Genomic DNA, 26,563 nt, shown 5'->3' with positions numbered 1-26,563 from the left:
ATGCTAGTACTCTTCTTGTCTTCCTCCGTCACCATCCCTGGTCTGTATGCGATGTGTGTGTGGCTTTGCTCCAGCTGCATATGGGATCAAATGGAGGACCCTGATATTGCAGGTCACCTGAATGGGCTTTTAACTTCCATTAGGAGCAATTAGCAGCTGTTCTTGATATTCTGTGATCTAGCAAGGAAAGCTGGACTTCAGCAGACATGGAAGTGCTCCAGATCTATTTCCACTCAGAAACCATTGTTTTCAGTGCATGAAAAGTGCTGTTTTATGCAACAGCAGATCAAGCTTAACTACTATTTTGTGGCTTTTTGGAAAACTTCCTTCTCAAGGACTGCCTTATCTCTCTTCATTAGCCCATTGGGAAACTTGCAGTTTGTGGTAGATTAGCTGGGATGTTTTAAAGCCTGCACATTCATAAAAATCAAAAGCAGTAATAATTTCAGAGCGTGAGCCCAAAGCTCAGATTATCTAAGGGCTTTAGTCCTATGCAACTTCCGTTTAACCTGTCCACATAGTGCAGTAAGTAATAGGCAAAGAGAGAACATATAAGTGCAGAAAAGAAGGGGCTTGTGCCTGCTCTTGAGGAGCTGTGCAGACTCTGACTAGAGGAGAAGTTGCAAGGATGTGCTGTGATTGGTTGCACAGTGCATGGGATTGCAGAGAGAAATTATAGTGCAACTTCTTGTTGCCCTGCACCAGTGTGTTCCTGAAAGGGAGTCCTCTGAAGGTTTCTTAGCTGTGTTAATTGAGGCTGGTCAGTGAGTGAAAATACGAGTTGAGTGTAATGGGAGACACTGGATGGAGCAGTTCAGACACAGCTGGCATGGTGGGTGGTGGGATATGGAGCCACCATCCTAATGGTGGGATCAGTTAACTGGGATGGTGTGGGGTAGGGCAGCAGTGAGGTTGAGGCTGCAGGGGCATACCAGTGACCATCACTGGCCCCCATTATTCCCCATCACCAAACCATCCAAGTGAGAAGGAGAGGCTGCTTTTTTTGCCTAGCTACTCCTAGTATAGTTGATCTGTATGGTTTATATATTTCCCATTGCTGCAGTGGTGTAATTCAGGGGTCAGCAAACTTTTTCAGCAGGGGGGCAGTCCACTGTCCCTCAGACCTTGTAGGGGGCTGGACTATATTTCTTGGGGGAGGAGAGGAGAACAAATTCCTATGCCCCACAAATAACCCAGAGATGCATTTTAAATAAAAGGGCACATTCTACTCATGTAAAAACACACTGATTCCTGGACCGTCTGCAGGCCGGATTTAGAAGGCGATTGGGCCAGATCCAGGCCTTAGTTTGCTTACCCATGGTGTAATTCATTTGCATTTTATGCAAACACAGGTTTACCTGGAGTGTAAGGTAATATTTTGCAAGAATGGAAAAAGAAACTATGGACCAGAAGGAAGGCATTGTTGAATGGTTTCTTTAAATGTAAAGGTTCATCATTGTTCCACCCAATGTGTATGTCTTTAAGGGGCCAGAGCAAGGGCCGGAGGAAGATGACGAGACCCAGCTTTACAGCTGTGAAACATAGCAGGTGCTGCTGAGTTGTATTTGATTAAGGCGTGTCAGCATTTGGGTGTAGTATATAAGGAGCAGCACCTAGCTCTCCCATTACCCTGGGGGATGGGTTGGTGGTTGGGTCTGGTTTGTTGTTAATGTATTTAGTGTATAAGGAGTTTTTGTTTTTGTAATTAAAACCTTGTTTAAGTTATTTTTGAGTCCCTTTCTTTTTAATGCATGGTCTCCCCAGCAAGCTCTCTGCAGCGCTACCATACTGCAAATAGCCAACAGGCATTGCCTTCTCAAAATAAAAATGGAGGTTGGGAGAGATAAATTTGAGCAGCCTGTTCATTGTCTTTTCCCCGCAGAAGTGGCAGTGCATCGAAGATGCGTCTGGCAAACTCCGCATTCACAAATGTAAAGCGTCCAGTGACATCCTTGCTATCAGAAAGAGAACGCGAAGCATTCACTCCCGGGGATACAGCAGCAAAGAAAATGACTGCGACTGTGGAGAAGCTGATTACCGGAGCAGTAGGACTCAAAGAAAAAATCAAAGAGCTTTTATGAGAAACCCCGGAATACAAAGTAGGTGACAGTATATTGAAGGCTTTCAGAAAGGTCAGAGACTTTAATTTGTTCCAGGTTTAGGCACCACACATCTTCCATCTGCGGAAACAAATCCTGCAAGTTCTCTGTGGGCTGAAAAAAAATTATGCCACTTAATATAAATCACTGCGGGCGGCATCTGGTAGAGTACCTTGCATTCAAAGAGTATGTGCATTGACTTTGGTGGTGTGCTGTAAGTATGACTTAGTCAGATATCACCTTGTGTGATTATTTGATCTAATAAACTGATAACTGTATGTATTAGTCACGAACTTCATTCAGCTCTGGCAGGGCCAGCCCTACCATTAGACACAGTGAGGTGGCCACCTCAGGCAATAGATGCTGTGTGATGTCCGCATCAGATCCCCCTGGCCGTTTGTACAGAACTATTCACTCCTTCCTCATCCAGTGCACTGGTGGAATGGCTTCTCACTGGCCTGGACTGCCTTTCCTAATTGCCTTCTTCCAACGTTTCACAGACTGTGCTATTGAGAGAGGCCCCTGGCAGAACAAGCAGGTTCAGACGCAACCAGTCACGCAACAGGCACAATTTGTTGCTTTGCTCAAGAGACATGTGCTGGTACCTCTGCTTCTGCCTTTCAGCATTCGTTAAAGCAGGCAGTGAGTAGGAGACAGGTGAATCAGTAAGCAACCGAAGACACGGAATTGGAGCTATAGTCTGCCACATATATTGCTCTGAGCCCTCTGAGTCTAGAAAGTTGATGCCATTATACTTCAGGAATTCTAAGAAAATTTGTAATTGGCTTGCATCACTGCTGAAGACGTCCAAAGAACAACACGGCTTCCAGTAAGGCTACACATAGATGTGCATTGTTTCGGCAGTGAGCTTGATGAGGAAACATACCATAATTCTGGCAACCCTACAGTCTTCTCCTGTGGTTTGAGAGGGCAGGGAGCGTTAGAGTAGAATTTGAATTTTTACAGCACTTACGGACTGGCTCTTTCATCAGTCACAAAGCCACCCACCTCTTCAGAGAAGATTTTGAAGTGTGGTAAAGAAATAATAAGATAATAAGATTGGATTCACTATGCAAGGTGGGTCAGGTGGGGCAAACAAGGCCGCTCACCTGAAGCATAAATTAGGAAGGGGCAACTAATCAGCTTTCAGGCCAGAGCCAACCAGGTAAGCAAGTTAAACCATAGAAGTAAATGTGGAGAAAGTACTATTTATCCCAAAGCGATTCCCACTCCCATCAGCTCCTGACTCTACAAACATTTTCCCCCTTGAATTATTGCATTTATAAGTGTTGTACATGGTCCCCGCCCCCCGTCACCGCCATTTATCCTCACAACATCCTTGTGAGGTAGGTCAAGGTGAGAGTTGGTGTCTATCCCAGGAATCTTCATAGTCAAGTGAGCTTTAGGTCTCCAAATCCTAGTCTAATTCTAACCACCACACCACTACGAAATCTGTCTGCTCTCAGTTTAATGGAGCGTTGTGTTTCTAGACTATTTTAAACAACATTGGTGACCTTAGCCAGGTTTAAGTAGTACTTAAATATTTATATCCGAAGAAAAAGTTATCAGTGTAGCTCAAAAGCTTGCTTCTAGTACATTTCTATAAAGGCTAGTAAAATATACCCAAGTAGATGTTCTGTATTCTTGTCCTACTGAGCAGAGATTTCTCATCTAGATGTATATATTTACTGAATGCATCCTTAATGCAAACTGCTTGCTGCCTTACACTTTCTTTTTTTTTTTACAAGATAAAAAGCTATGCTTATGAATGGCTTTCTGCTGGGCAGAAAACATCTAGAACAAACTATTTAGATCAACCTGGCAATGGCAATATTATCACTCAGCTCATCACTTTTTCCCAGCCCTAAATGCAGTTTAAATTGTTCAGCCATCTGTACACAAATTATTTGTCCCTGTTGTACTTTAATGCATCCAGATTTCTGTTAAAGCGAAATTCCTAGCTAGTTTCCAACACATGTTTCTGCAGTGCCCTCCAGTGGACTCCAATGTGAACTACTTATCAAATTGAATCTAGTGCACATTTCTTATATTAGGGAGACAGACAAGGTACTATGTCCAGTAATCTACAAAGTGGCAATTCACTATGGTGGCTATGTAACCAACCAGAAAACCTGTATTCTCTTACCAGGTGGAGGAGAGCATTTCACAACATAGCTACACTTGATGGGGGGTGGGCCAAGGAAGCGGCAGAGGGGTGGTAAAATAAAAACCTCACCTGACCAGAACATCACAGGCCTTGCTCACAATTACAGTGACCTCCATGTGAACATCTCATAAATCAGAGAAAGATAACCTGTTGTCCTATGAGTGTTGTTGAGCTCTCCTGCCCCCCTCCCATCATCCCTGACCATTGGTCATGCTGGCTGCAGCTAATGGGCGTTGGGAGTCCAGCAACATCTGGTGGGTTTCAGGTTTCCCATCGCTGTCTTAAAAGGACCATTTTTGTGCAAGATTATGCTGGTAAAGTTGCATTTCATATCCTCCCCGCTCCTAGGGACTTGCATTTCTCTTGTCTGACTCTGACAAATGGAACAGAATGAGAATGTAAATTAGGCTGTAGCAGTTCAGATTTTGGGAGAGGAAATGACATCGTCCTAATGCTTCTCTATTAAAATTAAAATCTCTCCAAGAATAGTGTCACAGTTCATTGTGCTGTGTAGAGCAGGCCTGGGCAGAGGAATTTTAGAAAATTGCCTTGGGAGGGGTTTTTTGCCCTGGAAAGTTAGGTCCCATTTTATTTAAAGAAATGAAGTGTTCAGTGCAGGGCTAGGTAGGGTCATGTCTGTTACATTGATTGCTTGGACCAAAGAGCTCTGTAGTGAAAATCATCATGAATGTACTATTGCCCTCTCCCCGTTTACTCTGCATCAGTCCCCGGGTCTTGGTTCCTTCCCCTCTTTGTAAAGAGTGCACCGTGAGTACTTGTCTAATTGACACGTCTGTGTTCTTTTACCAATGTAGAATACAAACCGCGGTTTGTTCACACGCGCCAGACTCGTTCCCTGTCTGTGGAATTTGAAGGGGAAATATATGATATCAACCTGGAGGAGGAAGAACTGCATATCCTGCAACCCAAAAGCATTGTTAAGCGGCATGGAGGTTACAGTGAAGAGGAGGAGGGCCAATCAGAAGATACCGCTGGTGGTGACAAAGCGATGTTAGCCGATGGAACCAATGCAGTCGGCCAGCCAAACTCTGTCCAAGTGACTCATAAGTAAGAATGCTTTTGCCACAGCTGACTATGGTGAAGTCAGAGGAGCCAAGTAGATGAGCAGAGATACATTGGGATTCATGGATGGATAAGGGAGATAGTGGATTAAGGGTAGTGAGGCTAGGAGCGGTCGCTAGACTGGTGACTGGGAGTGGCCACCAAGACCATATAACAATGGTCCTGAAAGACCTACGTTGGCTCCCAGTACGTTTCCGAGCACAATTCAAAGTGTTGGTGCTGACCTTTAAAGTCCTAAATGGCCTCGGTCCAGTATACCTGAAGGAGCATCTCCACCCCCATTGTTCAGCCGAGACACTGAGGTCCGAGGGCCTTCTGGCAGTTCCCTTACTGTGAGAAGTGAAGTTGCAGGGAACCAGGCAGAGGGCCTTCTCGGTAGTGGCTCCCGCCCTGTGGAACACCCTCCCACCAAATATCAAGGAAATAAACAACTATCTGATTTTTAGAAGACATCTGAAGGCAGCCCTGTTTAGGGAAGTGTTAAATGTTTGATATTTTATCATGTTTTTAATAGTCTGTTGGGAGCCACCCAGAGTGGCTGGGGAAAGCCAGCCAGATGGGCGGGGTATAAATCATCATCATTATCATTATTATAAAGGTAAGGGCAAGGAAGTTGTGATTAATGCGGAAACTAGTCTGATTATTATTTATTAAATCCTATACTACCCTTCAAGGGATGTGGGTGGCACTGTGGGTTAAACCACAGAGCCTAGGACTTGCCGATCAGAAGGTCGGCGGTTTGAATCCCCGTGATGGGGTGAGCTCCTGTTGCTCGGTCCCTGCTCCTGCCAACCTAGCAGTTCAAAAGCACGTCAAAGTACAAGTAGATAAATAGGTACCGCTCCGGCGGGAAGGTAAACGGTGTTTCCATGCGCTGCTCTGCTTCTCCAGAAGCGGCTTAGTCATGCTGGCCACATGACCCGGAAGCTGTATGCTGGCTCCCTCGGCCAATAAAGCAAGATGAGCGCCGCAACCCCGGAGTCAGGCACGACTGGACCTAATGGTCAGGGGTCCCTTTACCTTTATACTACCCTTCATTCGAGAATCTTTGGAGAGAGCATTCCTCAGACGGTGAGCCAACACAGAATAGGCCCATTCTCCAAACCTGTTGCCATCCTCCAAACCTCTCAAGGAGGGCATGGAGATAAAAACCTGCGGGAATAAAAAGGTCTTTAGTAACTGGCAAACAGCCAGGAAGGAGGGAGCCAGCTACGCTTCACAGGGGAAGCTGTTCCATAATGTGCCTGTAGCCACTGAGGAGGCTCCAACCAAGCTGTGTCCTTCTACTCTAGAGAGGAATCTTCCGAGATGCTGGAACTACCGTAGTAAAAGTAATTTATAGTGTTTTCTTTACTCTGTGGATTCAGAGGATTTAGGCTGCATGTGCCCAAGATCTCTCTCCCCCAAACATCACCCCTATTTTCTTTTATCCATTTTTCCACTTAAAGGTGTTTTATTCTTCCGAATGACTCTATTCACTGTGAGAGGGAACTATACCAATCAGCCAGAGCCTGGAAAGACCACAAAGCCTACATTGACAAAGAGGTTTGAAGTCCTTTTCCTTTATTAACCACCTGTGCTGGTATCTTACCAAAACTCAAATCTCACAAAACGTACCGGTGGGTGAAGGATCACAATCAGAACTGGGTGATTAAGGTTCAAATCTCTGCTTGGCCATAAACATGGGGTGGCTGTGTTTGGATATAATGCTAAACCACAGTTTAGCATTACACAAATGAACCTTGCTTGTCTGAGATCTTACCCCCATGGCCGGCAACTATGAGAAAACCAGAGGCAATTGCTTCTGTTTTCAAATAACCATGGTTAATGTGAACTTGGACAAACTGTGATTAGTCTCAACTATGGTTTTAAGGCAGAAATAGCTGGTGTGATGCCCTCCAGATGTTGGGTTACAACTCCCATCATCCCTGACCATTAGCCATGCTGGGAGGAGTGAGCCAACAAATTATGGAAAGTAGTATGTTGACTCCCCCTGGTTTAGGGAAACAAGCCATCTTTAAAACATGGTATCTGATTCTGGCTCATGTCTCTAAACCACAGTTAAGATGAGCCACAATTCTAGGTTTGCACACAGCAGTAAGCTTTGTGACTCCTTCAGGGGATGGGGAGAGGAATGTGTGTGAGGCTGACTTGGGCACAGAAAACCAAACCCTAGTTCAGTATGATATTTGAATAATATCACTATGTGGACTTGAACAAATAATTAATTCTTGGTGTCAGTTCACCAAGTGGTAAAAAGCGGCTATCATTGTAGATGCAATGTGTGAGATTTTTCAAATGATGAATAGTAAAATAGTAATATGACCATTGGCAATAGTGTCTGAGTATTGAATGAAATAAGTATTGAATGAAATTCTTATTAAACCTGCAACTAACTTTGCAGATTGAGGCTCTCCAAGATAAAATTAAGAATTTAAGAGAAGTGAGAGGACATCTAAAAAGACGAAAACCTGAGGACTGTGACTGTAGCAAAAAAAGGTAAGGGCATTTCTTTTTGTCATCTGCATAATTCCAGGTGGAAAATCAATGTATATGGGGGAACAGATAATAACTCCCAAGGTTTGGTTTTCTGGTTAAAATGGGATAAAGCATAAAGACAGCAGTCATACATTTTGGCCAAACTTCAGGTATGGTATGTTTTCATCTGGTTCTGCTTGAAATGCTGCTGCTATGGAGTGCCACACAGAACAGTAATTTGCATTTCTAAAATAAATTTTAGAATTTGCATTTCTAAAATAAATAAAAATAAAGTGATTAATGTGGAGTTTTTGAAGCAAAATTTGGACTATATAATATCTGAGTATTTCGTTTGGTTAAGGTTAAGATTGATTGTTTTATGGCCTTTGGGTAAAGAATACACTGAAATCTTTTACATTATATATAAAGATATAAAGAGTTTGAATATTTTTACCAAGAGTTATATTTATTTAAAAGCTAGTGGTGTAATCTCTGTACAAATATTTAAGGAATGAAACTAATAGCCACACTCCCATTTTTAAGTGCTGGTTTTCCACGAAGCCTCATTTTGTCATAACATTTCATTACAGCTATTACAATAAGGAAAAGGGGGTTAAAGGTCAAGAAAAGCTTAAGACAAGTCACCTTCATCCATTCAAGTAAGCCCCTGTTTCTTTCTTTCTTTCTTTCTTTCTTTCTTTCTTTCTTTCTTTCTTTCTTTCTTTCTTTCTTTCTTTGAAGCTATGTATTATTGTTTGTTAATATTATTTATATTTGTGTACATCATTGGCTGTTTGGCTACAAGATTGCCTGTGCAGTCATTTTTTAGCCATATGGTACAGATATGTAATTTCTTGACCATATAAACTCCTGCTTTCCATAGCCCTGATAGAAATAACTCTGGTGTGTGCCATCTGCATGTAAATTAGTGCATGTAGCAAAAACGTTTAAGCATTACTCTCTGCCATATGAGTCACAGCTCAGGGAAGAGGATTTCGGCAGCAAGCACAGGTGGGAGGTGACCTTTAAAATCAGTCCTGAAACAATCCACTTCTTCCCTCCAGCTGCTAAGCATGTTGATATGAGCATACGCTTATATGAGAACTCCAATCTACTGTAGGTGCTTGATGAAAACTATTAAGATTAAGCCTTGGTTTATGAAATATTCTTGAATCTGACTAGGGAAGCTGCCCAAGAGGTAGATGGTAAACTTCAGCTCTTCAAAGAGAACCGGAGGAGAAGGAAAGAAAGGAAAGGGAAAAAGCGCCAGAAAAAAGGAGACGAGTGCAGCCTTCCTGGACTCACTTGTTTTACGCATGATAACAACCATTGGCAGACTGCACCATTCTGGAACTGTGAGAACCACTTTCGTTTCTGGGGTTCGGGGGTTGGTCTGAGCTCTTGCGGCGTTGTGTTTTTTGAATTATTTATTTTAAATACAACTGGAATTGAATTTAAATTGTCTCATCTGAATCATTCATTGAGCCCACCTGGGTGATAGCTTACTCCTCTTTTAAGTTGCTTACCTTACCTGTTTGCGTTCTGTAATTTGACCTGTTCACACATTAGGAACCTGCCCAGTAGAATCATTCCTGAATGGTTCTAGATGTAGCCAGACCAATTCTCTGCTAACTTACTCAGAAGTCCCACTGAGGATAGTGGTGCTTGTTCCCAAATAATTGTGCATGGGATTGCAGCCGTAGTCTTCAAGTATGTGGTCTTCCCACACATGTATAGATAAAGAGAGAGCAATATTGAAAAGGAGAAGCAACACAAGGTTGAGGGTGTGGGGGAAGAAGAGAAGAGGCAAGTCTCCAACTGGTGAAGAATGGAAACCATATTCTTAAACAGAAAGCATAAAATGAAGTGTGCTTTGATCTAAAATCTTTCACAGGGGCAATAGATTATGGTGGCAATTTCTTCTAAAGAAAGCATTGTCTTTGAGGTTATAACTATTCAAGAGTAAGATTTTGAGCTGTATCCAGTGAAAAACATCCTGTTAACACAGGACTTCCGCCTGCTCTGCAATGGGACTTCCCCTCTGCACACATCACCATGTCCTGCCCCATCTCTCTTCTGGGGGAAAGGAAGTCCCATTGCATAGGCGTAGGTCCTTGCACTAAGAGGCTGACTTCACTGGATACAATTTAATGTTTGTGTCGGTGTCAGTGTTGCCTTCCCACCATCAACCATAAACACGTGCATAACTGGGTTGTTCACTGTGTTACATACAGCCAACATTTCTTATTGTTAAAATATGTTTTTTATTGGAGTCCCAGGATCACTTAAGCAATTATTTATTCCAGAATCCTGAATATTTATGAAAGAGGATATAATTCATGAAAATTAAGTTTTTTTAATGTGGGATATTTTCTAACTGCAATTTTTTATTCAGGGTTAAAAGATGTGATCCAATGAAGTCCCTTTGGTTTTAGTGGGAGATATTTAAGCATAGTGTTTCTCCCATTCTCCTTGAAACCAGTGGCCCTAAAAAAATGCTTAATGTGGATGGGGTCACCTATAAACTGCAGAGACATTCTGTCGTCTTTTTTCTTGCACAAAAAGCATTTTTTCAAACCTTGAACTTCAGAACTTACATTTATGGTTGTGTAATGCAGTTGTTGTTGTTTTTAAAGAAAATTGTGAAAATGAATTTAAAATTAATGGTCCTGAACCAGAGATCTTGTGTGTGGCAGCAGCAGTGCAAAGATGCTCCCTATGAAGCAGATGGTTGGTGCTGTTAAGTTTAAAAGTTAAGTGGGAGATGCTTGGACTCTGTGCCTCCCACAGAGATGAGCAGTGCTGTCGGAATTACCATTGCCTACCCAGGGCACATGAGGTGCTGAAATACAGCACTACATGTGTGCACTTCCAGGTGCTGGATGCAGTCATGTTTCCTAAAGTGTGTCCTCCCTAAAAGAGGGCACGTGTTGCGGTGAGACCTGGAGACTGACCTCCTGGTTGTGAGTAGGTATATTGGACAGCAACAACACCTGATTGGTAGGTCCCTCGTTGCTGGGTTTAATCTGGCCAATGGGGAGCAGTCTAAATGGATTGAGGGACCTATATATACCTATGCACCTGACCCTCTTTCAGCTCGTGCATCAGAGCACCTGCCCACCTCTCCCTATTTAGGGCATTTTGCGATTGAGCTTGCTATGCCGTTGTGTGTTGTCTGTCGTTGGGACAGGGGCACAGCAGGAATTTACCCCACTTGGCTGATTGGCTGTTGCCATTTGAGTTTTGCCTGCTGTGTAGCAAATCGTCACAACTTGTAAGGTTGCGGATAGGGATGGGAGAACGGTCTTGCCATCCCTATGTGAAGGGTACTCCGTTAAAGGAATCCAGGGACTCAAATTGGTTTGGTCAACCCCCGAGAGGGGGTTGTGCCTGTGCCTGAGTCCAGGGGAGCATCTGGGGAGTAGACATAGTCTGTTCCTGGGCTTTCCACCTACCTCAGGTGTTCACCCTTGGCTGACCTATGATAGAGCTCTGGGTCAGTGCTACCTGCAAAGGTGCAGGGAGCTAGTCGAACCAGAGCCTATGTAACCACTCACTTTCTGTAATCAATAATGTTGTGGCCTAAATTCTGCCAAAAACCAAAACTAAAATTTGAGTCAAATGTGTGTTTATTTAGGGGGGAGGACTCTGGGTCTGAACACGCAAACCATTTTCCTTTAACGCATGGAAGACTGCATCCAGAGAGATGGTATGCACCTTGCACTATGCATAATTTTGTTGTTGGCATCCATCTGTCTCGGGAGACAATGGAGCAGTGCGCCTTTGGGGCTGAAGTCAAGCTGTTGGAAGGTTGCAGCACCTGCTGTGGCTGTAGAGACCAATACGGGAAAGATGTGTTTTGTTGCAGTTGGGGCAGATGAAGGCGTCTGGTTGAGTTGCTTCAGGTGTATCATGGTGTTTTCTTCTCTCTCTGCTCCTCCCAGCAGTCATTCCTCCTCTGGTCACGGCTAATTGCCTTTCCTGGATTGAATATGTGCTTCCTTAATACTGATTAAGTTTTCCCCCCTTTCCCCAACAGTGGGATCGTTTTGTGCTTGTACAAGCTCAAACAATAACACTTACTGGTGCTTACGAACATTAAATGAAACACATAACTTCCTCTTCTGTGAGTTTGCTACAGGATTCCTGGAGTATTTTGACATGAACACAGACCCCTACCAGGTAAATGTGTGTTTAATGTCTGCCCCTCCCATTACGCTTCATTTAAGCTCCATCTTTGTTGTCTTTTTGACACCTCTTTAAAGGCCTTCAATTCTCAACAAGCCTTTTAAGTGGAGATCCTTATCCCAGTTTCCATCTGTAGTGGATTAAAAATTGTTTTTATTGTTAATTACTTTGGGATGTTTCATGGGAAAATGAAACTCTCCCAGCCCTACCTAGAGATGCTGGGGTTTGAATCTGGGACCTGCTGCGCGTGCAAAACTGCATGCTTTTACCACTGAGCTATGGTGGTTCCCGAAAGCTTGGCTTACATGTAAGCGTATCGACTTCAGTCATTTGAGTATTGCACCCTTTGCAGTTGCAGACACTCATAACATTTCTTTCCCCCCTTTCCCCTCCCACCCGTGTCTAGCTGACAAATACAGTACACACTGTAGAAAGAGGCACCTTGAACCAGCTACACATACAGCTAATGGAGCTACGAAGTTGTCAAGGTTATAAGCAGTGCAATCCAAGACCCAAGGGGCTTGACACAGGTAATAACAAATGATGCTTAACTCTGGGTTGTTAATGTTGTTTCGTCCCTGCACCCTTAATGACTACAAGGAATGGTTAAAGTGGTCTGTGAAACACCTAGAGAAATAATGATTTTAAGCATAATCAGAATGGGGTATTTACAAGACGTTTAGCCATTTAGACGTGATTTGCATCTGAAGAATATATGACACCTCGCTGTACACAGATATTACAGGAAAACTGCATAATAATTACAAAAGCAGGCAGAGTTAATTGCATTATTTACCATGCTGCATGTATACATGATTTCTTCTTTTTGTTAGCCTGACATCTCCCCTGCCCCCTCAATGCAAGGAGTCAGCCTGGGAAATGTGAAGCAATAATGAAGAAGGCATTGCCTTTCAACATTGCAAACTTACTCCCTCTTCTCTGAATAACTCCACTTGCCCTCCAAAACACATCTGGAAAGGTTTATTCTATGCAGCCTTGTGCTCAGATTCTTCTTTTCACTGTACCAATGAACTGCTCTATTAGGACATGAAGTTTTGAGTCCTTAAAGGGTGTGTGTGTGTTCATTTTATGCATCTTCTCCGTTGTCACTCAAAATATTAGTAGAAACCAATCTTACAGCCCTCTCTTCACCTGGTATTCCCTTGGGCCTGGGAGAAGGCCTGAGGTCACCATCTGCTTTTATATCTACTTGTCCAATACTTATATTGGGTTGCCAATAGAACAAATGAGAATTTGTCCTGGGATTGGGCCCACCAAGGGGCATCAAACCCCACTGAGAAAGTGCATAGCTGTGTCCCCTGTGTTTAGCTCTCCATTTTCCCTGGAAAAATAAGGAATTATATTACTCTTCTGTAATCTGAAGCCTGTAAAGTGATTAGGGGTTGTGGGCCGTGTTCCAGGGAAATCTTTCTCTAAAATTTTGCAAAAATTATAATAATTCCTGTTACCAATATGCAGTTCCTCAGGGTTCAGATTAATCCTCTATCTGTTTAACATCTACATGAAACAGCTGAGTGCGGTTATCTGGAGTTTTGGAGTATGTTGTCAGCAATATCCCAATGACACACAGCTCTACTTCTCCTTTACATCTGCAGGTAAGGCCAGTGGATGTGCTGGACCGTTGTCTTGCCTCAGTAGTGGACTGGATGAGAGCCAACTGATGCTCAGTCCAGTTACTAAGGCACTGTTAAGTGGGCAGTTTTCTAGACTGGGTGGATGAGAGGTTGCCTGCTCTTAATGGGGTTACACTCCCTCTGAATGAGCAGGTATGTAGCTTGGGGGTACTCCTGGATCCTTTGCTGTCACTTTGAGGCTCAGGTGGCCTCAGTGGCACAGAATGCCTTCCGTCAGCTCAGCTGTGCCCCTCTCTGGACAGGGATCGCTTATGTCGTCAATGCACTGGTAACCTCTAGGTTAGGTTATTGCAACACATTATACGCAGGGCTGCCTCTGAAGGCACTTCAGACACTTCAGATGGTACAGAATTCAGCAGCTAGGTTGCTCACCGGGGCATGACAGTTTGAACATATTGCACCAATCCTGACCTGACTGCACTGGCTGCCAATTACTTTCCAAATGTTGGTTTTGAAGTAGAAATCATTAAATGGCTCAGGATCGCAATACCTGAAGGACTGCCTCTCTCCATATGAACCCACCCGGACTCTGCAATTATCACCTGAGACACTTCTTTGTGTGCCTCCTCCACAAGAGGTCTGGAGGATGGCAACGTGAGAATGGGTTTTCTCTTTGGTGGCTTCCCATTTGTGGAACGTTTCTCTATAACCAGGCCTTTGGCTGATTAAAATTCTATGGCCTTTTAAATGTGTTTGTGGGAGTGGGTTATTGCTTTGTTATTGCTTTATTATGCATTTTGTGTTCTCATTTTGTATTTTTGTTGTTGTGAACCGCCCTTTTATCTTCAGAAGAATGGCGATATAAAAATTTAATTAATAAAATAATAATAATATGTAACATTTCCCTTTTCTTACAATTTTATCACTTTTTCTATTTTTTGATTTATTTAGTACACTCCCTACCAGGTATCTTTGTTGGACTGTCGCTTTACCTAATTATAACACGATAAATTTCTTTTTAGGAGGTAGATGCTGTGCATGGAAAGCTACATTATGAATGATTTTTACCAAATCTAAACACTAACAAAAGTTACTCTTGTATTTTCCTATATCAGGAAATAAAGATGGAGGAAGCTATGATCCACACAGGTATCCACACTTTATTATTCTCCTCAGCAGCTTCTTTCCAAATAATTGCATGACCTGGTCCATTTCGACTAATGCCTGTATCCCGCACATTGCGTAGCTTTTGCTGCATGCAAGCGCTAATGATGTTCTGCACCTGGCCACTGGTTTTTACATCTTCCACTGTACATTTAACTTTGCTCACACTGAGACTTCATGCAGCTCATTTTACATTAGTCCTGCTTTAGGAAATTCACTCATCATCCTTGTACGGGGGGCTGGGGGTGAGTGGAAGGCACGGCATAGTTCTCTGGAAGTACTGTATGTTGTTTCATGTGACAATAGCATCGCTCGTGTTCATTGATGCACGGGGGGGGGGGGGGGAATGAGACTGCACCCACTGGTCCCACAACATCCACATATTTAGCAAACGTATGGAAGGCATTTCTGCAGAAGGCGTCTTCATGCAATTAGGAACCTTGGGACAAGGAGTCTCACCTATACATAAGTGTCAGGCCCAGAGTCGGCACGGTCAGGCAAAAGCTGGGGCCGCCAGGAATGGCAGCAGTTGCTGGCATCACTTTACACCATTAAGCAAATTGCATACAGCCACTCACCACTTCTGTCCCAAGAATACGGCGCTTGAGTATAAATATATATATAAAAGTAAAAAGGAACCCCTCACTGCTGCCTGGCACACTTACTTGGGGACACCCCCAGGGTGGTCTGGAGGTCAGTGACCACCAGAATATTTCACCTGCCATCAGCCGTGTGCCTGAATGCTGAACCCATGGACACCAAGGGCACAACCAGTGGGTGCAATCTTGCTCCCTCTCAAGCCATTCGGTTTATACAAAAGGGAGTTCATTCAAATCTTGATTGTTTCTAATGACTGAACTGGAAGTAGAAGAGAAAAAGCAAAGTGGGATTCAAAAGCGATGTTTATTGATCCAACAAGTTTTGGATATCATAGGATAAGAAAAGAAGAAACAGCACATCTAAATGTTGGATATTTGTTTCTCTAAATTTCCATGAAGATGGTCCAAATACATTGGGTCAATATTTTATCTCTTTTGATTATGCCAGTTACTTTTTGCTTCTACTTGCCATTCTTTCTTGAGGTTCCCATTTCTGATGCATTTTTCAATGATGGAAGCATTTTTGTTGTTGTTATTTTGGTCTTTTCAGAATGTTTCATTATAAATACACTTATCTTCTTGCTATCGTCAGCAGCAACGAAGCTGATACGGCAATTAAAAATACTTCAGCTCTGCATGTCATATCCCATACAATTGCATAATTGTTGACTTTTAACTCCCCTTATGAATTGGTATTTTGTAAAGTTATGAGTATGTAGGTACTGGCTTTCAAGATTTGGACCTTGATCAGGATGTTCAGACACTTAGGGCATTTTCACAAGTGATATGAAAAATGTGTTTTTGCATTTCCTGAATCTGTAACCCAAGTGAAAAGTTGCATTGTCATGTATGTAGTCTGAAAGCACCTCATACCGTAGCATTGTTGAAGCCACGGAGATTTGGACATAATCAGAGCCTGGCTAGAAGACCTGTTGGGTAATATGTACTTGAGTGAATCTTCAGAGATGAGGAACCCTGAGAATACTCAAGACTGTTAAAAAAAACTTCAGGAAGACATTGGGCCTTATTACATTTGTTTTGAATCAGTAAACTTGAATAATTGTTTATTTAGCTGGGGTAGAGTAAAAGATGGCAACAGAAGAGACCTTTGGTGCATGGATACCTTACTCTTGTTCTTCAGTAGCCTCTCATTGGCTGCATAGCCCTCATAATTCTGTAGTTGACTTTGCCATTATTGTATAGGACAAACATTTGTTTCCCTTTTGTTATGTGTATGTTGATTCCCTGGGTATCCTCAATGAAGTGTTCTCAGTAATATTTCTACTGTCTAAATCCACAGGCTTACTTGTGATATACTAGAAGCACCAGTGTTTTCTTATATTGCATTATAGCACCCCCCCTTTTCTGATACCACATCATTGCCATCTTTTTAAAGATGAAAATGTACAGTAACTTGGCTATGCACAACAGTTTAGAAACAGTAGTAGGTCATGAAGCATCTTATTGGAACCACAATGTCGTCATAAGTATTTTACTTCATTACTTTATTATTATTGATAGAGTTGGAAAACAAGCAAGGTTCATTGATTCCATATGCACACATTGGATGGTATTCAATGCTGGTCCTACTCAGAGTAGATCCATTGAAGATAGTAAACACAACTAACTTAAATTCATTAATTTCAGTGGGTCTGCTGTCCATAGAACTTAGTTGAATACCACTCCTGCTTTGATTGTGGGCTGCTTCTGACTCCTTTTTTCGATTATTGCTACTTGGATCAAAGTGCCTTTTCCCCATCTATAAATAAAATATGGGGTGTTTCACTGTGGGTGTCCCCACACTTTCTTTAAAAGAAAAAATGTGTGATCTTTATCTTTTTCCATAACCAATCGACATGCTGCAGTTATGATAAAAAGGAGCTACTGAACTGAGTCAGGACAGTGGTAGCAAACACAATCAATACTGAACTTTAGTCTAATTACAGTTTCATTTCTTCTCTTTTAGCAGAGGACAGTTATGGCATGGATGGGAAGGCTAAGTTGCCAATCTTCATGGAAAATGTCAACTGGCAAGGACTGGAAGATTTGTACAGTGTGAATGAAAGTTTATATGAAGCCAGAAATGACTACAGACTTAGTCCTAACGACTGGACAAATTACTTGAAGGATGTAGATAGAATCTTTGCACTGCTGAACAGTTACTCTGAGCAAAATGGAAGAGCAAAGACTCCGGCTACTTATGCCAGTGGGTACTTGGATGAATCATCCACACCATTTGCCTTGCTAGATATGAGCTCTGCTGAATCAGACGAAGGTTCAAGTTGGTTGACAGCCCAAGAGGCCCAGCCTATTATGCCTACAGATTTGGGGACACTGGCTTTGAGCGCTATTATGTTAAGCCAGGAGAACAAACCTGAGTTAAGCAATGATATTCCTGCAAACGTGAGTCCAAACCTACAGCACTGGAATAGTCACCAAGCCGACGCGTGGCTGGAGACCAAAGAACCAGTTCGTATTGAAACGGATTTCAGTGGGAATGACTTGACAGAGCTTGAGTCTAGCCATAGCTTCACCTTACAACCCAGTAACATTCTTCAGAAAGACTCAGCCCAAGACAGTGACTCTGCAGAAGATATTTTTGAAGAGCAAATCTATCTTCCCATGAATGCAGGGGCAATCCACCAGTTCATCATGGAGCATAAAACTGAGAAGGCGTTGAAAAAAAGGGAACATTTTCCAAATGCTTCACAGCGTCTAAGTGTAGAAGGCAGTGCCTCATCTCCACTCTCCTCAGATTAGATTGTGGTAAACCACACATTCTTTCTTCTTTATTAATTAGTTGACAAATAGTAGTAGTTATGACAACTGACATTCCAAATTTTGCTACTGTTAACTATTTTTTAGCAAAATGAGACCTTGATATGTGCTCTGCATACACATACACAAACTCTTAAAGTGTAACTGAAGGAGCCAGAGTTCCAGTGTTAAAAAGAAAGTCACATTGCAGTGATACCCTGATTTTCTGCAGTATAAAGGCATCTGCAAATTAGTCTTTTGAGTCATTTGTCTTCTTGTTACGCAAATGGCTCACCACAAATGAATGTTTCTGTCCACTTAAGCTCCCTGAATCATGGTGTTTTTTTTAATTAACCACTGAAATTTCATACTGATAAAAGTAAAATTATATTGCACTTTTATAATCTGTGTGCCATAGCCTTTATTAATCTGGTACATGTTCTTAGTTTTGCTAAATAATGTGTAATTGCAACAAAATAAAGTAGGTTGGTAGCATAAGCAATATGCAGCATGGATTATGAAAACCAATTATCTGAACATTGAGCAGAAAGCAATGTTTGGTTTTAAGCCTCTATGCTCAAATTGATCTTATGGTAATTTTTCCTCAGAAAGAAGCAGCTAACAAAAGATGTAATAGAGAAGGTGTTATATTTTCAGATTTCAATGTATAAGGAAACTAATAAGTAATTAAGGTTTTCAAATTTTCGATTTCTTTTGCTTGAAAGGAAGCTTAATTTTCATTAGGCAAAGACAAGCCTTGATGTGCTTGGAAACTACTCAGATAAGTTTTAGAGTTTACAACGGGGGAGGCTAATCTGTGGTCTGTCATATGTTACTGGACTCCAACTCTCGTCAGTCCCAGCCGACATGGCCAAGGGTCAGAGATGTTGTGTGGTGAAGTCCAAATCTGGAGGGCCATGGGTCAGCTACCTCTGTTTGTAACTGAACTCTCATCCAAAGAAGGGGACTGGTTTATGCAAAAATGTGCCTATACAAATATGCCACTGGCAGTGTTTCATACCAGCATGTTCAGTAAGCATTTTTTAGGAAGGGTATAGTGGAGAGTCACTCAGATTTTTACTCATCCCAATGGGAGACTACACAACTGTGAGGCCTTCTCTCGATGTAGTCATATGAATGCTGGATTATAGCCATACATCTTAATGCAGAGGCTTCTCAAACACAGGAAATCTCCAAGGTGCCTGTGGAATAGACAAGGGCTTCTCCAGTGACTTCAAAAAGACGGAAAAGCACCATCTCCCATACGACCTACATTACTTAATGGATTGGACTGCTTTAGAACAAAACAGTTGAATGCAAAAAATTGGTAACCATAGATTTAGAAGACGCGGAAGGTACGTAACTGCAGACAAACTCTTGAGTATAAGTTCATTGCTTGATTTTGCCAAACATTTTTAGAGGTTCTTTTGAACCACAACATTTGAATTATAAAATACAGCAAAGTGGTATTTCTGTGTTATTTGATCTATAGGAGAGTACATGTCTTTATGTGTGGTGATGGAAATAGGGTTTTAAAAGTATTTGTTTTAAATAACACAGGTTAAAATTGACAATTGCGTGTTCCTGGTGCTCAGTAGGCTTTTAAATAATTTGCGGGAAAAGCTTGTGATGGACTCTGTAAAGTTGTTGACATTAACTAGGTGTTTAATCATGTGTGTGTCATGAGCGGAATGACCGAACAAACGTATTTATGGGCATGAATGATGCTGTTTGTATATAGAGTGTCCATTATTAGACTTTAAACTGTGTTCTTGTAAAAAAAAATTATATATTCTGCAATACTTTTATAGAACAATTCTGACTTCGGTGAAGTCTAGAAGCAATCTTTCTTGAAATAAAGAGTTCCTGTACCTGTTTCATAGTAAAAAAAAAAATTGAGTGAAACCAAAAATTCATAAGGCTAACGTAGCAAATGTTTCCATACTTTCAAACGTCAATTACTTAAGACAAAGTATTAAGTAAACTTTACATTGGTGTTAAGGTAAGCTAATAGTGAAGACCACTAACTATGCTCAGTTGTGAGTTGGACACTTTTACTGTATGTTTATGGGCAATAGTTACACAGTAATAGTATAATTTGTAGAATGCCAATTTAGTTAAAGTATTATGAAATCTCTGAAAACATCTACTGATGACAAGGTAGGTTCAGAATTGGGATTCCTGCTTATATTCCAGCATAGCTGACCAAAATCTTTAAATTTGATAATTAATAGGTTTATGCAGATTTGAGTTAATTCTATGTGGGACTTCTAAATAACCATTTTAAATGTTCAATGCTTCTATAGAATCCTAGTTGGATAGAACAAAAAAAACAACTAGTTTTTATTGTGGTAGAAAAGTCTGCCACTATTTAGGACTGGAATAAACTCAGTAGTGTGAGACAGGCTAGCAATAAAGGCATCACTTATTTCAATTTTCACTCTTACAGCTACTTCACATGCCTCAGAAGGCAGGAAATTGTTTGCTGTTCCTTACCAGCCATTGGATGTCACTGTGACACTACTGAACAGCCTGCTCTGCTGCAGTACACACACAGCCTCTGCAAATATGTGGGCATCTTTCCTAATATTTTTAAATAGTCAAAACCACCAGCATAATGAAGTCTGGTGGCCCTGATCTCTGCATTTTATAAACTAGTAGGTTGGGTTTTGTTTTTTGTCATTTAGGTAACAGTTCCACATTGCACCTACTGATGACCGAAATTTATGTGGAGTTTAATCGGCTCAGCAAAGGGCGGGGGGGGACTCATTAAAATTGAGTTTCACATTTTGTAATGCATCAGTTCCTGAACAAGCACAATTCCCAAAAACAACATTTACATCCTGTTACAGAGGAGACTTCTGCACCAATCAACTTCACTAGTTGAGAGCACATAGCTATAATTTAGATGGGCAGATGAAAGCAATGTGGTGGGGAGTGGCATCTGTACTTTACTCATTTGACAACAATTAATTATACATAACGCCATATGGTAAGGGGCTGGAGGAGGAACTCCCCCCCCCCCCCAAAAAATAGAGCCTTTATAATAGCTAGAAATTTTCATCACTAACTCCTTTTATTGTTCTGTATATGCTTAGACTTTGCCATTCTAGAGAAGGAGATAGAGAACCTGTGGCTCACCACATGTAATGCCTCCCATCTGCCCCATCAGTCTCAGTGGGTACCAGCCACCCACCACCCACCTACTGCTCCATCCTGCGACCGAGATCCGCAAACCCACACATTCAAGGTTGGGAATGTACAGCAACAAAACACACTGAGAAGCCATTTTTATTTCAAAATGTTGAAGTATCCAAGGGGTTCACTTGCAAAGAGATGTTTACAACAAATTTTGCCCATAATGTTTATTTTACAGGACCTTGCACATAGCTTTGGAAAACTTATTTGTTCCATGGACGTCTTAGTAAAAATCTTCACTAAAAAGAAACCTACTGTATCCATCAAATTGCATTTTTGTTACCACAGGCACAGCAGCTAAACACTTTCCTGTTGGACACATTAAAAAAACAAACCATTTATGCAGTATAATCTTTTTAACTAGCTTGCTCCCTTGATTAATACCATATATTTCTTTTCAGGAACACGGTTTAGCACTACGGAAATGGGTCTCAATGAGTCCAGGTGAAGCTTATTGCCCCTTCCCCATGTTTCATTTTTAAAGAATTTTGATTTAGCAATACAATTTAGTTTGAGCCAGGAATCCTGGGTTTAAAACTAAACCATCATAATCCATGGTTTGTAGCCGGCTTATGATGAATCTTTGCAGAATTTAAAAATGAAACAAGGGGAGGAGAGGGGGAACACATTGCATGCAAGTACAACCAGTGGCAATGTCCCTTTTGCCTGGAAGAGACAGAAGCAGCCAAGTATTTAAAAAGCTAACAGCGATTGAAAATTGCATATTTTTGAAATATTTCTAGTTAAATTAATCCCTGCAATTTTCCTCTCAGGTAGAATTACTATAAAGTTCAGAAGCCAAAAGGTATAGTTTGACTGTCTCCACTGACATTATCGCCATGTTCATTCAGTATTAACCTGACCAAATGATTGCGGGGGCTATTTAGAAGGAATATCAAGTGACCAATATATGTGTTTTATCTCTGCCATAGAAACCTTGAAAACTTGCCTATCACATCTGTTTAGCAAAACTGAAGCACAGTGTCTTTACTATCCTTTTCCTGAACGTTACATTTTCAGATCAACAGAGAACGAGTAACAGTCGATTCTTCATGCCTAAAGTACCTAAAGATATTGGTTTAAATTTTGTACTACTTCAGGCAAGCAACCAACATGTGGAGCAGAAATGTGTGCCCAACCTACCGATAATTATGTGCACTTTTGTAGACAACAATGAGAATTTCAGAAGGCAAGCACATGCAGCTATTTAAACTTGTATGAAATATTCTCATGCCAGAGAAATAATTACTTCATCACATTAGCACCAGGGCAGTATGTATCTAGTTCAAAAGGTAATCCAGTTGCATCTTTCATTATTTTCTCTACTAAAAGGGGGTGGGGAGCTTTGGAAGTGTTCAGTCACAGCACTCCTAGAACAAGTCCTGGCCTTACACCCTGTGTTTTATGACAATGTATTGCAGGATACAAGAGTAGTAACACACACTATAAATACATAAATGACACAATGATCTGAAATAAATAAGCTCAGACTAATGTAGTACATTGGAGGCAACTTTGGATAACATTTCAGATTTCAAGGGTGTAAAAACCAACACTGATAATTGTAGATAGAAGAAGAACTTGAAGATTTTGAGGCAATATTAGGTTTGTATAAATATGCTTAATGCTACAACTAAAAACATGTATTTACATTAATATTTATGGCTGTCTACTTCCATTTACACTATATACAATGTTATCAAAATATTTAGAACTTAAAACACTGTTGGAGGGGGGGTTCAATGTAATTGAAGTATTACATTGCTCCCCTAAAAGAGTTGTCCCCCTTCTTCCACATCTGAAAGGGGTGGCATCAAAGAAGACCAGTAAAATAACAGTAATGTGAAGCATATTAAGCAATTAAGTTGTATGACCAGATCTCCTGCTACCGCTTTCAACAATCACAGTGACAGTGAAAGTCTTTTGAGCATGAATCTTCACGGATATGCACACCACTTGGAAAATGCTGACTGAAAGGCAATTTACCCTTTGACTTGAAACCTGCATTTTTAGGGCTACTGCTAGTTCATATGCAACCCTGGCTCCCTGCAAACCACAAAATCAGGAGCCAGCTTCATGAACATGAGTGCCTCCTTCTCAACTTTTCAGAACCACAGTGCCACTGATAATCCATTGCCAGCACTAACTATGCTTCCACGTTACATGTTCATCAACGCAAAGTGGGTTTTGAAGATCCGCACTGCATAAGCACACTGCCATAGCAACCACTAGCATCATTTCTATGCGCATTACCTCACATGCTTCTCACTTTCTCTCACAGTATTTCCCTTAATGCTTTCTTCTGCTAGAAATGTGGCCTGAAACATGTGTCCTTTTCATATTTCCTCTTCGAAATGCCTTGAACCTCAGACAACTGTATCTGCAAAGTGGGATTGCGACATCCCACTGCATGCACAGAATTCCCTGTACAGCTCTTTAACTGCAAGAAGGAAAACCATCACAAGAGAAATCCTTCATGACTTCAAATACCTTGATACAATACACAGCACAGCCTGTAGTACATCCAAGACATAAACGACAATCTCAGCGAACACTCAGAAGCCTTTTTCATTTCAATGGGAATATACTACATAGACTATCTGGGAATTACACCCCCACAAAAACGAATGCATAACAAAAGAAATTTGATAAATTTAAATCGAACAAAACAAGAAAACCTGGAACTTTGGATCAAACTATATACAACACTTAGCTGTGTGATTCTTTCCATCAACAGTTTTAAAATATATAAAGTAAATAAAAAAAACCAAGTTAAATGGAGGAAGAGCAGGCACAGCTGCTTAACTTTTCCTTCTTGCTATATGCCCACTCAGAAATCCACTGCCCTTCCAAGCTGTTGCCCCACCTATCGGGAAAAGACAAGAGGGAGAACAGCATGAGAGAAGCTGAAGGGTGCAATCTTTGAGTAAAGATGGGAAAGCATTTAGCATCTTGTCCTAGTGACAATGCTCTAATCTAGACTACCTCTGGTTAGTTGGCACACAAAAAACCACCCAACTGTAAGATGGAAGAATCACACAACTATTCTATATGTAGCTTTTGAAATCTCTGTTTCTCCATATCTTGGAACCTATGTACACATGTATCCTCTAACACTGCAGCAAGGGGAGATCAGCTCTGACTGTCCTACAGCCATGCATCACTTGCCCAACAATTCACCCTTGGGGAATTGGAAATATTTCAGTGCGCATTACAGCAGGCCACATGGCAAAACAGGCATTTAATTGCACTATCACATACTCAGAATGACACTTAGTGCATGATGAGATATGTGAATGGCGATCTGTTCATTTGACAAAATAAGCAAACCACTGTGCAATTCTACCAGCTTTAATTAACGTGAGATTCTTCTCAAACTGCCACAACCCCAAAAGGTGATCCTTTTTGGGTGTGGAATTGGTGAAAGCAGTATTAGAGTATCTGTGGCAGATTATCTCCTTGTTGCAAGAATATACAAATACCGAGCTGCTCTTTATGCACATATTTTAAACGCTTTAATATTACTACGGATCAATACTAAAATTACTGGTGGTTATAATTCTCTGCGCTAAACTAAAAAATACTAAATCATCATGCTAGAATTAAATGAATTGAACAGGTTCAAACTACTATGCCTTAGAATTTCAGACCATACCCAGTGTATTTAACTGTTCTATGGTTTCAAGTACTCTTTATTTAAAATATAACAAAAATGCCCTCTTTTCTAATTCAGATGATTTGAGAAATTTGGAGGGAAAATAGATACACAGAACAAAAAAGTTATCCAATCCAAGTTGCATAGCTGAGACTGGTTTTAGTTGTGCTTTGAAACAGAAGTCAAAATAAATACTTACTCCTCCCCAGTCCAGGAATTGTGGATGCATTACCTTGCTTGTTTTGTAACTTTGGATATTCATTTCTGTCAATCTTGAGTTCTGCCTTTTTTAACACTTGCCTGGAACTTGGGGATTGAACAGACACAGCTGAAATACTTACAAACATGTTTTAAAACTCCCTTCCCAAAAAGGGAAGAAAGAGCTACCTGGGTTGTTTTGAGGTTTCCAGCCCTCAGATAGGTCATGGCTCTGTGCATTGTTGGTTTGTTATCGGTTGCAGATCAGGTTAAGAAAAAGAAGGCACGGGTGTTTCCAAAGGCCCCATACTTAAAAACTGACCAACAAACCAAATTTGAGGTTACCAAAGGGCTCTATATCTCAGGAGTGGGTACTTCTGAAGCCTTTTCATCTGGGGCATGTATTGCTTCTGTAAGGGGGCCAGGATAGGTCTGCGCTATGTAATGCATCCCTAGTGACGGACCAGCATCTTCAGTATGTTCGCCTTGAGAACTAAAAGTGGGGCAGGATCTAGTCCGTGCATAGTTTTGCTGAGCTCCGGTGTTCCCCACCACCTCACTCACTGTGTTGATAGATGAGCCCCTCCACATCTGCCTTTGCAGCTTCTCTTCTTTGTATTTTATGGAGTACCAGGCAAGGAAAATGAACAGGAATCCAACACATTTTAGGCCAGCAGCCAGACCAAAGTAGACGAAACGAAACGACGTCACATCGTATTCCCAACATGAGCCTTGCACACCACACTCCTGTTGCCACAGCATGCAGGTCGTGTCAATGACAGCTCCAAAATAAATTGGAGTGGGAATGTATGCTGAAATAAACAGGAAGATTAAGATTAATTGACTCCCAGATTAAAACAGTTAATATACAATTGCATAATAAAACCGGTTTGCTTTGCAAAGGCCAAAATACTTTGCAAAGAACTACACATACCTAAAGTTTAAGAAGGGGCAAAAGATCTTGTGGATGATATTTACCAATAAGTGGGTTCAAATGTAGCAAAGCAACTTACTCAACTGGGCTCCAAGCCAAAACTAGTGTCTCAAATTTAACTCCATCCAATTATGTATTTTTGCAATAATTTTCCTAAATAATATGATCTGAAACAATAAGTTACCCCTACATGACTACACTTACCAAGGGTTCTTAATAAAACAAATTGCATCCCAAGTGCAAAAGGCCTCTCACCATCTTCCACAGACCTAAAAAAGACACATGGTATTTTAAAGCCTTAAACTGCAAGGCATATTTAGTAATACCTTCAATTTCTCTTAATTAAAAATAAAATCCTTATTGAGAATAAGTTGAGAGTCCACTTATTAGTATACAAAAAAAGCATTCACGGAGTTAAGTGCAAACAAGGCAGTTAATAGACTCAAAT

The 26,563-nt window shown here is 41.2% G+C and overlaps 2 protein-coding genes across 11 annotated transcripts in view; one reads left to right on the top strand and one right to left on the bottom strand.

Annotated features, from left to right (window-relative positions):
* The window catches only part of SULF1 (sulfatase 1), a 99,505-nt gene extending 79,463 nt beyond the window's left edge, over positions 1–20,042 (top strand). For 4 of the 8 annotated variants that reach the window (XM_083747602.1, XM_083747604.1, XM_083747603.1 and 1 more), the window contains 9 exons: positions 1,883–2,099; positions 5,082–5,334; positions 6,798–6,894; positions 7,754–7,848; positions 8,418–8,486; positions 9,010–9,182; positions 11,867–12,009; positions 12,422–12,545; positions 17,340–20,042. In XM_083747602.1, coding sequence (XP_083603728.1) covers positions 1,883–2,099; positions 5,082–5,334; positions 6,798–6,894; positions 7,754–7,848; positions 8,418–8,486; positions 9,010–9,182; positions 11,867–12,009; positions 12,422–12,545; positions 17,340–18,133 — 1,965 coding nt within the window. In that variant the 3' untranslated portion in view covers positions 18,134–20,042. Of the gene's footprint in view, positions 1–1,882; positions 2,100–5,081; positions 5,335–6,797; positions 6,895–7,753; positions 7,849–8,417; positions 8,487–9,009; positions 9,183–11,866; positions 12,010–12,421; positions 12,546–14,725; positions 14,760–17,339 lie in introns of all 8 variants that reach the window. The other 4 variants (XM_083747607.1, XM_083747608.1, XM_083747605.1 and 1 more) reach the window with 3 other exon arrangements.
* Positions 20,043–21,405: 1,363 nt separating this feature from the next.
* SLCO5A1 (solute carrier organic anion transporter family member 5A1) overlaps positions 21,406–26,563 on the bottom strand; it is a 59,743-nt gene continuing 54,585 nt past the window's right edge. For all 3 annotated transcript variants that reach the window (XM_083747691.1, XM_083747692.1, XM_083747693.1), the window contains exons 9-10: positions 26,320–26,384; positions 21,406–25,993 (exon numbers count right to left, since the gene is read on the bottom strand). In XM_083747691.1, the coding sequence (XP_083603817.1) occupies positions 25,536–25,993; positions 26,320–26,384 (523 nt within the window). In that variant the 3' untranslated portion in view covers positions 21,406–25,535. The remainder of the gene's footprint in view (positions 25,994–26,319; positions 26,385–26,563) is intronic.

The sequence above is a fragment of the Podarcis gaigeae genome (assembly GCF_964106915.1).
Source record: "Podarcis gaigeae genome assembly, chromosome: 7".
Taxonomy (NCBI): domain Eukaryota; kingdom Metazoa; phylum Chordata; class Lepidosauria; order Squamata; family Lacertidae; genus Podarcis; species Podarcis gaigeae.
Note: the sequence above shows the minus strand (reverse complement) of the source record. Positions and strands in the feature narration are given on the sequence as shown.